Source organism: Trachurus japonicus, chromosome 20, assembly GCF_045865225.1.
Source record: "Trachurus japonicus isolate A0001 chromosome 20, Traja_1.0".
In the NCBI taxonomy this organism is placed as follows: Eukaryota; Metazoa; Chordata; class Actinopteri; order Carangiformes; family Carangidae; genus Trachurus; species Trachurus japonicus.
Window position 1 is genome coordinate 18,217,649 of NC_140926.1, and position 17,426 is coordinate 18,235,074.

Sequence of the window (17,426 nt, forward strand, 5' to 3'; positions counted from 1 at the left end):
CAGTTTCAATTCCATTTTATTTGTAAAGCTCTAAATAATGAAAATGCTTTACAAGGTGAGGTCAAGATGTTAGATTATTAAAGTGAGAACAGTTCCTACAATAAGTAAGTCCTTGGTGACACTCAGGAGAAAAACAGTGACAAAAGCAATAATCAAGTGTGGAGCGACAACTGGCCCACTACTGTGGGTAACTGATCACTGATCAGTAATTCCTTCACCGTGGAGGAGACCTTGAAGAAACTGGAGGGATTTTATATCCTGTCTATCCCAGAATGATCTGACAGACGTGACTAGGAACAAGGACATCTAGGCTGCCTTGTTTATTCTGCTGGAGTAGCGCTCTTTACCTAGATACTGATGGATCAATCAATGAAATGATTTTCCAAAGGGCTGAGTTTTGATAAGCAGGTCCTATGCAGGATTTCAGTTTGATAAAACGCTCTCACATCCTTAACCTCGTCTGGGTGCAGTTATTTACCGCCGCCCAAGGTCGAACATCATCAAACTCTGACGTCCAAATGAACCAAACTAAAGGTCTCCAGACTGAATAAAACCGCTTGGAGCAGGCTCCATGTGAACACGCTCTAATCTGTCATTGCCACGTCGCTGTCCCCACAGGGCGCTATGACGACTTTAATTGCCTGAGATCTTGTTTCTGATACGGGACTGAGATGTATGCTGTTGCAGGGCGATCCATGGTCACCTTTTCCCATTTCCATCGCCACTTTTCTCTCCATCCCACCCACCCCCCACCACCTCCCCCTCCTTTGCCTCCATCTGTCTCACCCCTCACTCTAGCTGTCTAGGCCACAGTTGTGCCCGGAGGGACATCAGCTCTGTTGAGATGGAGAGAAACAGAGAGAAAAATCTAGTTGTCTTCCCTTCTCAGCAGTTTTCACACTTGGCAATTTAGGCAAAAAAAAAAAGAAAAAAAAAAAAGAAGGCGCCAGGGCCCTGTTTGGTATTCATTGTTTCCTTGGTGCTATTTCGACAGGGTTTAATCATCTGTAAAAGCAAACTATCACAGCTTCCGCATGGATTAACATGGTAGACTTGATTATGCAAGAAGAGGAGGAGGAGGAGGAGGAGAAAGAAATTGTTTATGTAGACTATGGCCTGAAGGAGACAGTTAAAAGAATTAGCCATACTTAACACAGATAGGGAGGCGAGGGGGTCTCATGAACCGGCACCTGCTGCGGTCGGCTGCTGGTTGATATGGACGACGTGTGCCGCACATGATAATGACTCCCCGGCGTCCGTGAGGCATTGTTGTAGTTTGACCTCTGCCTCCTCCTCATTCAGCCTCCTGCTGTGAGAGCACTCGTCTGTTAAGTTGCCATTAGTTCCTCTCGCTGAAAGTTTGACACCGTTACAACAAGTTTTTATCTCCTTAAATAGAAACAGAGGTAACAAGTGACCATCCCTGTCATGCTACCTCACTGTGTTTCAAAGAAAACAGATCATCTGCTTACAAAATGCATGAAAAAACTTCATATTTTCTCATTTATCCTGTCTGAATCAGTTTAGAAAGTAAGACTCAGTAAGGATATAACAGTTTCAAGTAGTTTCTACAACAGTTTCATTTTTCATGATTCTTGTGCAGCGACCGGCCTCATTCTGTCTTGTTTCAAGCTGCAGCCTCTTTTTAGAGCATTTTTAAACACATTCATGCAACAGTAAAATCTCAATGAAAACTGTGCTCTCAGTGCAGTGACATGTTTTCACTTGTTTGGGAGGAAAAGGTTTTAAGGACAAAGACAGATTGGGGGTTTCAATATTGTGCAAGCTATACTGCACAATAATATATAGGGGAGTTACTCCTGTGATATTAATGTCATAATATTGATTAAAATCAAGGCTTAATCAGCATGCACATTCTCCAGTCAGGTTCAACATAAAAAAAAATCAGCACTTGCTCCCGCACTCACTTGAAGCTCTTTTATTGTAGCTTAGCTCTTTTATAAGTCAACGTTTCGGTCTATTGACCTTCATCGGGACCCAGTATTTTACTTCTGTTGTGTGACTTCCTTTTAAAAAATAAGCACACTCATGTAATTAACTGATCACAGTGTGGTTGTCAAAGGAAGTGACATCATCAAAAACAGGGAGAGAAACTCAGAGCTTGACACATTCAAACATAATCCATTCTGGACCACAGAACACATAGTAATCTAGAAAAGAAGAAAAAGAATCAAAATACAAATATTATTCTCACCAATATCCTATATACGGGGGAAAATACATAATAAATACAGACTGACCTTCACTCTTCACAGAAATAACACTAAAGATTTCAGTCATGTAATGATAAATGGGTACAAGTAATCGTACATCAATTAGTTAAATATGGGAGCCATCTTTACAAACATACACTCAAGTTTAAGTCATCATTAAGACCAAAGTCGGCCCCAAAAGTTTGAAGTTCTGTGACCCAAAAGGCTATCTCCTTTAGACCACCACCACGTCTAGGCACGACTACTTTTTCTATGCCACAGTAGCTAAAGGCTGTAATTGGATGATTAGCCTGTTTAAAGTGGACTACTGGATTGTCTGGGTTGTTATGGCATATAGCTGAGCGATGCGCTGCCATTCTTACTTTTAATGCTCTTGTTGTCATGCCCACATACATTTTAGAGCAGCTACATCTAATCAAATAAATGATTAAAACCTTTGCTTCATTCTCGTACACATTTATCAGCCTGTGTGCTTGTTTTGCTGTGAGTATGATTTCTACACCTTCTGCAAAAGTTGATTTTAGATATTAAGGATGGAAATTGTATGCGTGTGTTGCTATAAGATTTGGGTAATTTTAGTCATAGTGTACATTATAAATTCATGAGGACTAAAAATGAGTTTATTTTAGGGAGTCCACTGCAGGGCAAAAAGTCGTAAATGATGAGCGCTCTCTTCTCCTTGGGTTAATGGTGTTTGAGAGAAAGCATCCCAGCAGCAGGATGAGCACACGAGTCTGTCTCTCAAAAACTGATATGGAAGGAGTGGGAGGTCGTCTTCGGGCCGATGTGGGATAAAATCTGCAAAGTTAGAATACACTACTCACAAAAAGTTAGGGATGTTTGGCTTTTGGATTAAATTTCAGAATGCACCTAAAATGCACTATAACCTTTACAGGTGAACTTGATTTAACCCTCTCTAAACTTTTGAATGCACATGTCCAATTGTCCAATGTTTCAGTCCTTATTCAACAACATGCTGTTCTCTAACAAGGTGATTAACCACAAACATCACAAGCACCGTCTGATTTAGTGGTTCAATTGTCATTGAACCACTAAATGTTCTGGTTCAATGACAGTTTGTAGACAGTCCTCTACTCTCTCCCCCTCCTCTCCATGTTCACATTTTGACATCATGAGAGCAAGACAACACTTTGATCAAATTGTTCAAGTTATTGAGACATTGAGATTTTTCTTGTGCTATAGCCACCACTGTTGTTAGCTTTTGATTGAGATAAAGAAATTACCATTGCATCCTTCTACTTAAAAAGCCTGCTTTCGTGATAGAATATCACTGTAGCATGAACTTTTTATCGGGATATTCTTGTCAATTATCCCTAACTTTTTGTGAGTAGTGTACAGTATTATCCTCTGCAGAAGTTTTTGTTGTTTCTTGGACAAGTTTCATAAGCATCACCCTGAATGCTCTCCATTCTCCTGTGTTGCAGATGGATGACCATGCTGCCAGCAAAGAGCTGTGAAGACGTGGACGGTGGTGATCCGTCGGGCATCCGAGCCAGCTCTACTTTCCAGACTTCACTTGGAGTTGTGCAACGTTTCTACTAGATCTGTTTGACTTTGACATTCTCAACTGAAAAAATATATACATATCTATATCTGCCAGTGAATATAACCGTGGACAACCTAACAACCTTTGCAAAAATGGAGACTCTTTCCCAGGATTCCATTCTGGAGTGCCAGATCTGCTTCAACTACTACAGCCCCCGCCGGCGGCCCAAACTCCTGGACTGCCGACACACGTGCTGCTCGGTGTGTTTGACCCAGATGCGCAGCAGCCAGAAGGAGATCCGTTGTCCTTGGTGCCGCGGCGTCACCAAGCTGCCGCCGGGCCTGTCCGTCTCCCAGCTCCCCGACGACCCGGACATCATCACTGTCATCGCCATCCCTCACGCCTCCGAGCACACGCCCGTCTTCATCCGCCTCCCCAGCAACGGCTGCTACATGCTGCCCCTGCCGGTCGCTAAGGAGCGGGCGCTCGGCCTCCCCGGGGAGCTGGGATGCCGCTTCCTGCCCGGCGGCCAGCAGAAAGGGGTTACCGTGGTGACCGTACCTGAGCAGCAGCCCCTCGGCCTGGCCATGGGCCTGGAGGGCGTCGGGGTGGGGCTGGACGGAGGCGAGGGCGAGAGGAGAGTCACCGGGCCGGTGGGAGGAGGGAAGGGCTCCACGTGGTCCGGCGTGTGCACGGTGATCCTGGTGGCCTGCGTGCTGCTCTTCCTCCTGGGCATCGTGCTGCACAACATGTCGTGCATCTCCAAACGTTTCACTGTCATCTCCTGCGGCTGAGGGGGCAGAAGGAGGCTGCTCGGACCGCCACAGAACCCCCCCTCTCCCCCCACACACCTCCCCCAACCCCACCCACCCACCAACTCCCCTGGATTCCCCCACTAGCCCACTAGCCCTGCCTCTCCTCAGGGCAGGACTCTGCTGAGGAGAGGGGACTAAAACTCACATCATGGGCATCCGAGGAAACTACAGAACAACAAAGAGAGACACAGATGCAGAAGACGAGGGCAAGAAGAATCACAAATGGTCTGCCATCATGTCCCATTTTCTCTTTATTTGGGAGATGGTAATGGGAATGGAAATAGAAAAACAAACCTTTACTTTCCTCTTTGTTATTTTGCCAGCTGATGTTTTTTTTTGGCTGGGGACAAGTCGAGCACTCACTCACTCTCACAGTGGCTGGAGTGCCTGTTTAGTCTGTGGTTTGTGGAAGTACATCAGCTATCGTAGTGTTGTTTAGATGAGTGTAGGTTCTGAGTGTGCCGTCTCCAGCTGGTGCTGCAGTATACAGAGTCCGGACTTGGCCGCTCTCCATTCTCTGATGCTGCAGGAATTAACTGTGCAGGATCCACGTCTGGCCCCCATCTGCATCATTTTGGGATACTTCAAAAGAAAATGCAACACAGCTTTTTATTTTCTCCTTTTTTGTTTCTTTCACACAACCTGTTCCTGTTCAGAACAAACTGTTGCTGTAATGGTTTTGTTTAGTTAATAAGAGGGGTTGTCAAAAAAAAACAAAAACAAAACAAAAAAACTCATGGGTTGTAATATTCATACAGTACATGCCAGTATATTATTCAGCTAACTAAAAACATGGGGACTGGGTTGCTTTAGGGTTTAAAAATCTAAATTAGTGCTTGAATTATGTGTTTATTGGTTGATGGGAAATATCTACAGTAATTAATCATATAAGTCATTTGTTAAGCAAAATTTGATGGTTAAACATTCTGATTAGCTTCTTAAATGTGAGGACTTGTTTTATACCATTGTTAAATGAATATCTTTTGCATTTTCTTTGCACAGCACAGGCAGTTTGAAGACATTAGTGACCACATCAGTTCTCAGAAATCACAACGGCAATTTCTTGAACAGTGTTTTAGTAATTTAAATAATTCATCAAATTTGTGCAGCTTTCTGACAGGATACTAATGTCCAAATGACGATGCTAAACAAAGAAACGACTCAAAATAGGCTACTTGGAATTGGGGAAAAAATGTAAATTAAATGTTTGACATTGACTTTCTTCCAGACTTGGATGAGAATTAGAATCATTAGCAGTGAAAAGGGTGATTACCTTAGCCCAGGAAACAGGGGAATCAGCTAACATGGCTTGTTTTTAAAGCTATAGCACAACACAACAACAATACAGCGTTGTGCTAGGTGCCAGCTGCTACTTCAGTTGCGCAACAATAACTTCATGTTTTCAATTTTCAAAATATAACACATGGTTCAGTAATTTGATGAGTTTAGACGTGTTGTGGTGAGAGATAAGCTAGCTCTTTTCCCCTTTCCCAGGTCTTTATGCTAAGCTAAGCTAAGGTAATGGCCTCCTGGCTCCAGCTCTGCATTTAATGCACATATGAGAATGAGAACCAGTTTTCTCATCAAACTGACTGCAAGAAAACCAATAAGCCTGAATGTTAAGATATTCCTTGAAATAAGATTCGATTTGACATCTAAAGCCTTCAAAAGGAGAACATTGTTGTATCTAGTGTTTATTTTTTGTTTCTTCAGCGCGTCCATGTTTGCATTCCATGGATGCAAAAGTGATGACTTAATGGTCCATCTGCTTTCCACTCTGACCTTCTTCAGACCGATTGTACGGGTCAGACCAGGCCTTTGCCAGCAGCCCACACACAATCGGCTCTTCATCTTAATACCTCTCTTAATTTAGCAATTGATGGGCTCAACAGTGGGATGGTGTGCGTTTATGTGTGCGTGTAACGGGTCAGTAACGGGTCGGGAGTGGGCGGGCGCCAAAGGGCTCCAGTTAATGATGGCTGTATCGATTAATCTGCTTTTGAATATCTCTCATACCCGCAGAGATGGATGTTTCTCTTTGTTTCTTTTTCACTTTTATATGTTGAGGCACGCAGTTTGTCTGTTTACTGTATGGTTACAGTTAGTGGAGTGTACCACACACACAAACAGGGTGAACTACTTTGTATAGCAGCCTGGTCATGTACAGAACGATTGTAATTTTTTTGTCTTTTATGTCAGATATTTTTCTTTTGTTTGTATGTTTTACTTCTGAGCTGAGATTAGGGGAGTGTTTGATCTGTGGGTTACAGTAACAAACACTGTTACTTAGTTCACTTCAGGACACTCTGAGAACTTAAGGAAAGAAAAAAAAAGTTTGGTATTTAGCCTCTAAAGAATTATAAACTGCACCAAAATGTTATCTATGCATATATTCACTTGTTCACTTAATAATTCCTATATAAAAACAATTCCTCGATTAATATATCCAAATTATAACAGATAAAATAACTTTTTCTTTTAAAGGTTACAGGACTTTATCTTTGATTTTCCATACCAGCATGATTTCTCCACCTTAAACCAAAGTTTCCTCCCTATAAACTTTTATTTTCCTTGAAAATGAACATCTTGTTTCTTTTTTTTGTTTTTCTTTTTAATTTGGGGCTTTTGTAAATATTTGATTTGCCTATCAGCAAAATTCACCTCCAGCCACCAAAGCAAACTCTGAGTTTTCCTCCTTCGTAAACAGAAACAGAGTCAGGACACCATTTTGCAGCTCAAGGCTTTCCTTCAAATGAATATTCTTCTGAAAAAAGCATTGGGAGGTCACAATAGGGCAACTATTTATTTTGCAGATGCAGCGAGAGGCCGAGTTAAGTTCAGCTGAACTGGTTCATGTGGGACATGTTGCTGCTGTTGCTATGAGACTACATCGAGAGCCCTTTTGAAGTTTGGAGCTCCTCCGCTGAAAGTTGATATATTTTTAGCTCGTACCACTCTGTGCTCAGTGTAGGGTCTAAAACACTTCTCAGTATTTGAATTGGAAGTGGTCTTTTTTTTTTTTTTTTGGTTGTTTTTTTCTAGTACAGGTCAACTTGGAGAGAAAGGAAATCCCAACACAAGAAGATCAGCTCATGAATTATTTTTGACTTCTTAAGTGTTGGAAACCCCAACAAGCATATAAACATTTAATTCCCAGGTCTCAACACTTACATGTACACATTAACATTGATTATAACTTCTTCAACCAGGATGTTTTATATCATCAGTTATTGACAGTGTACAGTGTCATGACTATGACTGAATGCTTAATCAGTAACTGCTTACAATTACATGACATTGTAATACAGACAGTGCTGTAATAGCTGGTTGAAGTGAAGGTGGTGGTACCAACTTACAAACTCTTGTCGCCACTATGCAGCATTTCCATTGGGTATTAATTAAAAAAAACAAAACAAGTCTTAACGTACTTAACTATTCAATATTGGCTTTTACACTCACATCTTTTGGACTTTGGTGCAAACTGTGATACACTGTGACACTGAATGGGTGTGTAGAGAAAAGACTGTTAAAGAGCCAGTTCACTAAGATGAAAACAAACATTGACAGATTTCATTGGAACTACTTCTTCCCAAATAAGTAATCCCTCTTGAGAGCTGTTGCTGTTGAAACGCAATTCACCACAACTTAAAAGCAAATTAAATCAAAAACTGGGCATGGACGTCAGACTCAGCCTCTTTATTCACCTTGTATCTGTTTGGCACAAACTCTGTTTAGAAATCATCGTCTTGTTTGCCTCACAACCTATTCTCTCATTTCCCACACTATCAATACCAAATGATAACATTGATTCCTATGCTAAATTATTCTGAATTATTATTAATTATTCTTGGATCCAATTCAAACCAGTATAAACAGCTGTAACATGCTCTTGGTGATTATCCACATGCAGGTCTCACTCCATGATGAATGAGCCTCTCTCAAGTCTGTTCCCTTTGCCAATCCATCATCAATGTGGCACTTCCCACAATGCAATGCTTCTTTGTTTCCTTTTTTTTTTACCCTCATACTGTTTGCACAATAGCACACATGATAACTGATATAAAAATGATGAATTCTCCAGTTTATTGATCCCATTGTTTGGAGACAAACACAAGCGTAAATGGTTGGATATACACGTTGTTATTCATATTTCTCCATCCAAAGTTAAACACACGTACTCACTGGAAGGTCAGTAAAGACAGAAGATTTGCAAAACAACCTGATTCAGCCTCTTTATTCTTTCGTTCGTGCAACATTTGCCTGCAGTTTTGAATGAGTATCCTGCCTCTTAATTTCCCTCCTGTCCTCCGTTCATCGTTGTTTTTCAAATTCAGAAACTGCCCTGTATGACATTTTTACAGAAACTTAAAAAAACAAACAAACAAACAAAAAAACCGAGTGATGACTAGAGACACGTTAGAGAGGAGGATTTTCATTTCTGTGCCTGTGTGTTTGTAAAATGCTGTGAAGTCCCTGTTGTAGTTTCCTGTTTGCGTCGGGTCTGACGGCGTAGGCAGCAGCTGTTTTTGGTGAACAAATAAAGCAAACGCTCTGAATCTGAACAACAAGGGCTCCGGTGGTCTTTTTCCTTTTTTTTTCAGATTTAACAGTGTTTTAATAGGCTTTTGTTGTGTGTTTTCAGCTGTAACAAATGTCCTTGCTTTCTGTTTTTAAAAGAAATGAACTCCGCACGGTGTTAAAAAAAACAAAACAAAGCTTATTCCCTGTAGCTTCATTTATCGAAGTCCCATATTTCACAGTCGAGTGAACTTGGTGGAGAAGCAGGCGTTCTTTGTTTACCCTCAGGAACGCTCTTTTCTCCTCAAATATTTATTGATACAGTGTCAGGGAGGTAATTAACGCTCCCCAGGGACCAATTGCGGCCGACTTTGCTGCAGAAAAACACATCTATTCCTCACAGGCAGCAGCTGCTAATGATGACCGCACGACCACAGCCAGCCTCTGTTCACTTTTAATACCAATAACAATATGTTGTTTAACGAGAATACAATCTTTTTTTCTTTTTCTTTTTTTTTTGAGTGAAGCAATTATTATTGAAAGTTTGCAGTTCTGCTAACTCTGATGTAAAATGTTATGAGAGCTGGGCACATGAATATTCTCAACATAAAGTCCATTTAATAGTTGCTCTGGAGCCTTTTACATCACATCATCCTCCAACAACTGCAAACACTGATGATACATTTACAGTTCTTTGAGAGGTTAATGGAGTTGTCACTTATATTGACTTAAACACACAAATATTAAATAAAATGAGGAGATTTTAAACGGACACAATCCTGTTTGACACCTAGTGGGAAACTCAATGACAGAACATTTTCAAACATTATAGTAATAGTCCTGTTTTGTCAACACCCTCCTAATTAGTCTTAAATAGATATTCAATCAATCAATCAATCAATCAATCAATCAATCAATCAATCAATCAATCAATCAATCAATCAATCAATCAATCAATCAATCAACATTTATTTATATAGCACATGAGTGTTGATCAAAGTGCTTTACATGGATAAAATATACAAAATAAGAAATTAAGATATAAGAAAGAATAAAACAAACATTAAACAATAAAAAACATATTCAGAGACATATGAAATGTTGCAGCATCAGTAGATTAACAGGCATTCTAAATAAATGGGTCTTAAATCTGGGCTTGTTGAGTGCCAGGTTGTTGATAGCATGTAAATCAGGGGGTAAGGTGTTCCAGCTTTTGAGAGCGGCCACAGAGAGAAAATTACTTAATAACATTAGCTTCTCCAAGTCTGAGTCCGCTAGAGTGAAGCACAAGTGATTTACAGGGAATAATTCATCCACATAATTCAGGACATTTTTAAATGTGCGCTCATGACTACAGCAACATTTATGGTGATGTTTCCTTCTCACTTTGTTTTATTATTTGATTTGGCCTGAGGTGTGTATATGACAAAAATCAGAGACCTTCACTTCACACCACTGACACCCCGTCCTGACATACATACTGTAACACCTTCATCTTCACACTGTCAGTTCCAGTGAGGATGTACTAAACAAATCATGTCATAGGGTAAGGAGAGGAACAACATATAGAAGGAACAGCAGGGGAGGCAGAAGCAGCAATAAAGGGAATCTAATGGTGAAGAAAAGAAGAGAAACCTGAGAAGCTGAACTAATTTTTCCCTTTGTTCCCATCCTGCCAGGTGGTTGGCTCTCAAATCCCCATTTAACGTTATAAACTGATGACATTCAACACTTAGGTAAATCCACTGTCGCATTTCATCTGGGTTTCATCTTTACTGTCTAATGTTCATCTCTGCCTCTGAAGTCTGAAGAAGTTCTCTGGATGGATGGTCAGGGGAGATCAATAATTTGATTTTTTACTCATGCACACTTGGAGAATAATGTACCTGGCAGTGCAGTGACACACTACATAAACTCTGCCCACACAGCAACAAAAACAGACTTGAACTCTCTTCGAATTTCCATAATGTTTTCATTTTCTTTAAATAAGAATTTATGCAGCCAACAAAACGAAGCATAACACATCTGGGGTCTGGATTTTTCCAGCAGCTTCTTCAAATGTTAGATGCAGCTTTTTTTCTGAGAACACATGCAGCATTACAACTCCACCATCCAACCGTTCGATTTAAAAAAAAATCTATCTGCCTAAAATTCAGAATAGTTCAGAGATTCAAACTGAAAATCAACTCTAACCCAGTAAAGTTTTAATTCACACCTGGATAGCTTCTCATATGCATTTCCCCCCCTTCAAACAGAAGTCATGCCAGGCTTGTCGCAGGAACTATTTCCTTGTATCACTGTATTATGTGAGCACTCTCGAGGATGTATCATGGATTCTTGGCGTAAGCCTGTGAGACTGTCATCCGTTTAAGCCCGGGAGCAGATGAGACTTCTTTTCCTCACGCTGGGGGAAAAAAGAAAAAGTTATGGTTCCCATTTGTAGAAGGCAGTGTTGGGTGACAGTGTGCAACGGAGTGAATAAAAGCAATATCAATTTTTCAGAGAACACTCCTACGGTGTGTCAGGCACCTGAAAACTTAAATATGTTAAAGGATTGGAGGAAGGTCTGTGTTACCCAGCATGCACAGGGAGGTTAAGGTTCAGAAAGAGAGGTGTATGGAGTATGGAAATAGCTTTCACCTGGAACCTTATTTTATTAGCCATGCTGAGGGACCAGGGGAGACAGACGGGAATTACTCCAGCAACTGCAACTATGGTCTGCACCAATCACAGCTGCATGCTCTTAATAAGGTGCTATTCATGTGTGAAATACAGTGCAAACACCACAGTGTAGCCCCTCTGCAGCATGACCTCGTATTGAGAAAGGGTCATGCATGTTCTTTACGGTGTGAAATGTCAGTGTTGGTGCAGGAATCAGTCAATAGTACAGTCAGTAAATATAATGTAGGTTTATTTAGATGTTCACATGTTTGTGTACACATTAATACTAAATAATGATAATGAATAAATATTCATGATTAATCTGGATAAAAACATGGTGCCAAACTCAACAGTTAAAAAAAAGTGAACTTTTTTAATAATTTTCTAAAGCAAGCTTATTAACTTCTGTTACTCAGCCTGATTCTTAATGTGTCAGTCCATCCAATTTTACAAGTCTGTTTTGTCTTCATAGGTAGAATTAGAGAAGGCAGTGTGATGGAAGAAAAAATTAACCACTCGAACTTCCACTCGAACTTCCATGCTCTTTAACATCACCTGTCTCCATTGCTCCTGTTATAATTAAGGTGGCCACTAGAGGGCTTTATGGCTAGAGTGCAAACACACAGGATATTGTTCAGATACCTTATTTTGTGCCTGATAAAATGGTCAAAAATGGGCAACATCGCAAAAAAACATTTTAAATACTTGACTGGTGTGGAGAAGTTGGCGTTATCGATAAAAATCAAACCCAACAAAGATCAATGGAAAGAAACTTGGCAACTTGGAGCGATAAGAAAAGTATGATTTGTGCAGAATTATTAGTGGAGAGAAATTTGCGTTAATCCAGATTCTCTTAAACAAATTTCAAAAATGAGGAAAAATTACATGGTCCTTTAAATTGTTTGTTAAAGGAGTTTTTTTTTCTTTTATATGTTACTTTTATAGTGTATTTCCTCAATCCCACAATGTATCTACATACAGACCTTCACCTTGTTGTCTTGTCTCATAAAATCTCACCAAGAGACCAAACCATCCCACCAATCTGCACGCTCATGCCTGAGCTCTCCTTCCTGCCTCCCTGGCAGCATCAGTTGCAGGTCGGTTTGACCTCAAGATGATCAAACTAATTGGAATGTGACAGCATCAGAAAGTGACCCTCACTTAGCAGTCAGACTCAGCACACAGGTGAGAGGGGGAAGGGGGGAATGAAAATCAATTCTGTTACTCATGTGGTCGGTGCTCTGGAGTGCAGGTGTGGGAAATGACAGGTTAATTAGTGTGTGGGCGTGTACGTGTGTGTGTGTGTCTGCACTTGCATACATGCGATTTCAAATTCTTCTCCAGTAAATGATGGCTTGTGGGTTTTTCGGGCCAACCGTCATTTGCATTTTGACAGTGCCAAGCAAACAGGAGAACATTACCAATCAATCCAAACTCATGAAATTCAGAGGCTAATCTTTTTCTGGGAGCCAGCGCCTGTTGAAGGGCTTGATTGAGAGCTTTTTATGGAGCGGTTTAGATTTCTGAACCTTGTGTCTGCCAAAGAAAACAAAAAAACAAAAACAAAACAACAACAACACCAAGAATTGGAGGCTACATTTTAAAACCATTTCATCAAATTTGGTGTGAAACAGCCTCTGGTGTGTTGCTTTTAATTCCAGCCAACATTTTCGTTGATTATTCATTTCAGTGAACATCAATCATCTCTGGTGACACCTTCTGTTCTTCTGGTGAGACTTTTCACAGTGCCCCCCCCCCCCTTCAACTGTTCCTTCAAAGTGTTGTCTTAGTGAGTCAAAACCATAATAAACAGACAAGCTTGTCGACATATTTTTGGCCTTGAGGTCCAGTTCTGATGGAAAACAGGATCCACACTATGTACTTTTTTATCAGTAGTTTACATCCAGTGGGCTTCTGAGCTAATGATCAAACTCCATTAAAAGTTTCCTCTACTGCCAAGTGAGTTTCTCGTTGGGATGGTAACTGTCATTTGAAGAGCTTCAGCCAATGCATGTCCTTATAATCCAAGAAGTTATAATATTATATAATCATTGAAATATGTCCTCTGAGCAGAGCTGATATGTGTTAGGTTCTAGCTGGTTGGCACGCTCACTTAAAGGGATAGTTCAACATTTTGGCAAATTGGCCCATTGCCATAATCCTATAGTTTTAGGAGTAGGTTCGTTACCTTTAATTGTCGGTGCAAGATATTTTTAGAACAGCGGAGCAGAGCCGTGAGATGCTCAGAGCTATGCTACAGAGGCTCATGGGATTTCTTGGTTCCCCTCATCAAACTCATCAAATACACAATCCAACAAAATGCATCAAAATGAAAGCCTGAAGATATTTTTGGGCTACAGATCTACGTTTTGACCATAATGGGGTTAATATTAAGTTTTGATAATGTTTACATGGAACTTGGTTACTTGGTAATGGGGTCAAATGAAATTCTCTGCACTAAATGTTTCTGTGCATGAACTGACAAAAGCCCTGATATGTTTTTAATGCACTGCGGTGGAAACACCCTGATATCTATCCGGTTTCATTCTGCTTTTGAGTTGAGGAAATGGCGATTCGAGGCACGGCGCTTTCCAATCAGCAAACAGACCTTTAGCTCCGACATACTCTGGCTGTGACCTTTGCCACGCGCGGGGCAGATGGCCAAAACAGATCCTGAATCGCTTCCAGCAGCTCACTCTCACTCTGGTGGTGTGACAAACAGGGCCGTAGCCAGGATTTTTGAAATACCGAGGTCATAGTCGTGGTGCGCGGGGGGGTGGCGTCAGAAATTTTGGGCAATTTTATATTAAAAGGCTTCAATCTGGTGCACTTTGACAGATAAAAACTACACACATCATATTAGATTAATGCCATTTTTATGATATTATCATCACTAGTGATCATCCAGAGAAGACCCAACTTCACTGAATTCTGATGAGAACACACCATCCATTACAAACAGGAGACTAGCTCCTCACATTCGTAGCAGCCACAGAGTAGCAAAAATATTATATTACAAAGTTTAATTCCAGCTCGAAAAAAAAAAGAGTCTGAAATGCAATGTGATGGTCCTGGTTGTTAACATAAAGATGAACAGGTTTCTAGGGTAAAGTGTGCACTCTTTTTTTTACCATAGCTATAGCCTACTATCTTTGGGTGACTTCCTTCTGGAGCGTCAGCTGTGTTCCTCACTTTGAAACAGGCCCAGGAAGTTTGTTTGCTTTTCCTTATAGTTACCACAAACATACATCTGACTGCTCCTTGTTGCAGCAAATTTTGGTTGTTGGTTTGTGTAGTATTTCACATTTCTATGCATATTTTTTATGAGTAAAATATTGGTGTCAAACTTCATTTCGGTTGTATGGTCTTCTTTGAATGGGAAAATATGAAGAGGTCTAGGTGAAATCAAAATGAGCCAAAAACAGTTGTATTTGGATGGAGTGAATATTATGACACCGGCTATTAGTGAAATATAGCCTAATTAGTTTTCCAAAGGTCAAATTCCACCTGTACATACGTATCTCTGATAATAAAACAGCTGCAAAATTGCTCAGGTTCATTTTTTTTAGCATCTACTTTTACACAGTTAGCCTACACATTACTTATTAATTTGCGTGATATCCCATGATTCAAAGGTAGATTTTACTCTAATGTGATTTTTGTTAGTATTCTTACTAGGCAGAGATGAAAAATTTACATTTTCTACTGTAGCCTACTCCAGACATGTCTGTAGTAATCTCACAGGTCTTAGCTTTCTTTAAATAAATAAAAAAGACTGAAATAAAACTAATGGTTGCCTAAACTTTACACCGTATGCTCTTTGTTAAATCTGTCCAAAATTTTTTAGAAAAAAATTCAGTCTTTGTTTGTGAAATATTTGTGCTCGTGCACCACATATGCTCACATCTTGTGCATCTCCTGGGTGCTAAGCCCCCCCTGTCCTTAAAACCTAGTGACGCCCCTGTCTGTAAACATAAAATGTATCATGTCACTGTGCTTTTCACATAAAGTTGATGGAAGAATGGACAGTGCAGTAGATGCCCCCTAGTATCTGCAGGAAAGAGGTCTCTGCTCTCCCCCACTTACTGTAGCTCAACTAGTGCATATGCAGGACACAGACAGTAAACGGCGCTGAATTGACCCTATTAAGCAGCTGTTTTCTCCGCATACATGAGGTTCCGTCCCGAAATAATACAGCGCTTCAAGTGCACGTATGTACGAAACCTTTACAGTCTAACAACTGGTTGGAAAGAGCAGTTTATCTAGAGCCAACCGACTCACTCAGTAGCCTTCTCCTCCATGCACGCAGGCTCCGCGACACGCTGTATCACTCGCTTTTTCCGAATGAATCGCCTTTTTTCCCGCGACCAGTAAACAAACACCAGCGTACGTGAGGGCGTCAATAAACAAGAGCATTATAGGCCTACCGGAATTGTTGTTTGGACAAGAGAGGAGTCACCCAGTCACCTTCCATCTGTCCTCCCTAATACTTTGCACTTTTTTTTTTTTTTTTTTCATTCATTAGGCCGAAAAAAATACCGAGGTCATGACCTCGGTGTCCTCAATGGTAGCTACGGCCTTGGTGACAAACTACTATGAGAAGTTGAGACGGATCTTGCCAACCACACAATTGTATTCAAGAGAACGCATGAAGGTTTGGAGAGGCAAACCGAGAGCTCATCAGGGGGACGGTAAAAGACGGAAAAAAATAGGGCCTTGTAATTGCATATACTGGCTCCCATGTGTTTGGCTCATTTTCTTCATGGAGGATGCCCACAAGGTAACGATGGGGTATAAACAACAGATGGCACGGTTTATCAACGGCGAGCACTCAGCTCCTCGACTCAGCCCCCTTTCAGAACATGCTATTCTTTGAATGTGAGTATTGTTTGCTTCGAGTGTAGCCCTGGACTGGCTTCCTTCCTCCCTGAGCTCCAGGACCTGAGGTGTGTACAGCCAGTCATTTCCCTGTCCCTTCCTCTCCTGCCTCGCTCTTGGAAATCCCTCTCTGACGCTGACAATACCCCAATTCCCTTGTGCAATTACACTTCAAGGACTTAATCAAACCGGTTGACACTCGCCGCATTTTGTGCCCCAGGATTCTCCTCTATTTTACTTCTCCGATTGACTCCACAGCTCTGACTTAATTACTGATTTAATAGACATGGGTTCTTTCTTTCTTTTTTTGTGGCTCATCTGTCTCTGTGTTGATCAGAGTCTTCTTATCTTCAAGGAGGGGTGTCAGGGATAGCAGGGATTCCCGTAAGAGAAGGTTTAATTAGGAGTTAAGACAGCCGAGAGCGTTCCCAGTGTAAGAGTAAGAGGTAGCCTTTTTCTTGGATGGTTCTGTCAGGCTTCACAGGGATGGTTGAGCTGGTTGGAGGTGAAGTTGGGGAGAGAGCAGATGAAATGGCTTCAGTGTGTAACCTGTCATTTTATCATTTCCACTGCTGGGCCTCGTTATGTTACCTCGTTTGTACGACAATATGCTCTCTGATTCTTAGATGTGCCACCTTCAACAAAAAGGTTTCTGTTGTGAAACAGCCAGTTACTATTATGGTTTAGAGCTGATATCTCAGAGAGCCCCACCGGTCCGGTTAAAGGCCATAGGATGGGATCTGACCTGCGGCCCTCTGCTGCCTGTCGACCCCTCCCTCTCTCCCTGACTTTCCAGTCTTGTTGTCATAATAA

General features: G+C 41.0%; 1 protein-coding gene across 3 annotated transcripts in view; it reads left to right on the forward strand.

Annotated features, from left to right (window-relative positions):
• The window catches only part of rnf152 (ring finger protein 152), a 59,925-nt gene extending 50,801 nt beyond the window's left edge, over positions 1-9,124 (forward strand). For all 3 annotated transcript variants that reach the window (XM_085763202.1, XM_085763203.1, XM_085763204.1), the window contains one exon: positions 3,680-9,124. In XM_085763202.1, the coding sequence (XP_085619328.1) occupies positions 3,894-4,535 (642 nt within the window). In that variant the 5' untranslated portion in view covers positions 3,680-3,893 and the 3' untranslated portion in view covers positions 4,536-9,124. The remainder of the gene's footprint in view (positions 1-3,679) is intronic.
• Positions 9,125-17,426: the final 8,302 nt, after the last annotated feature.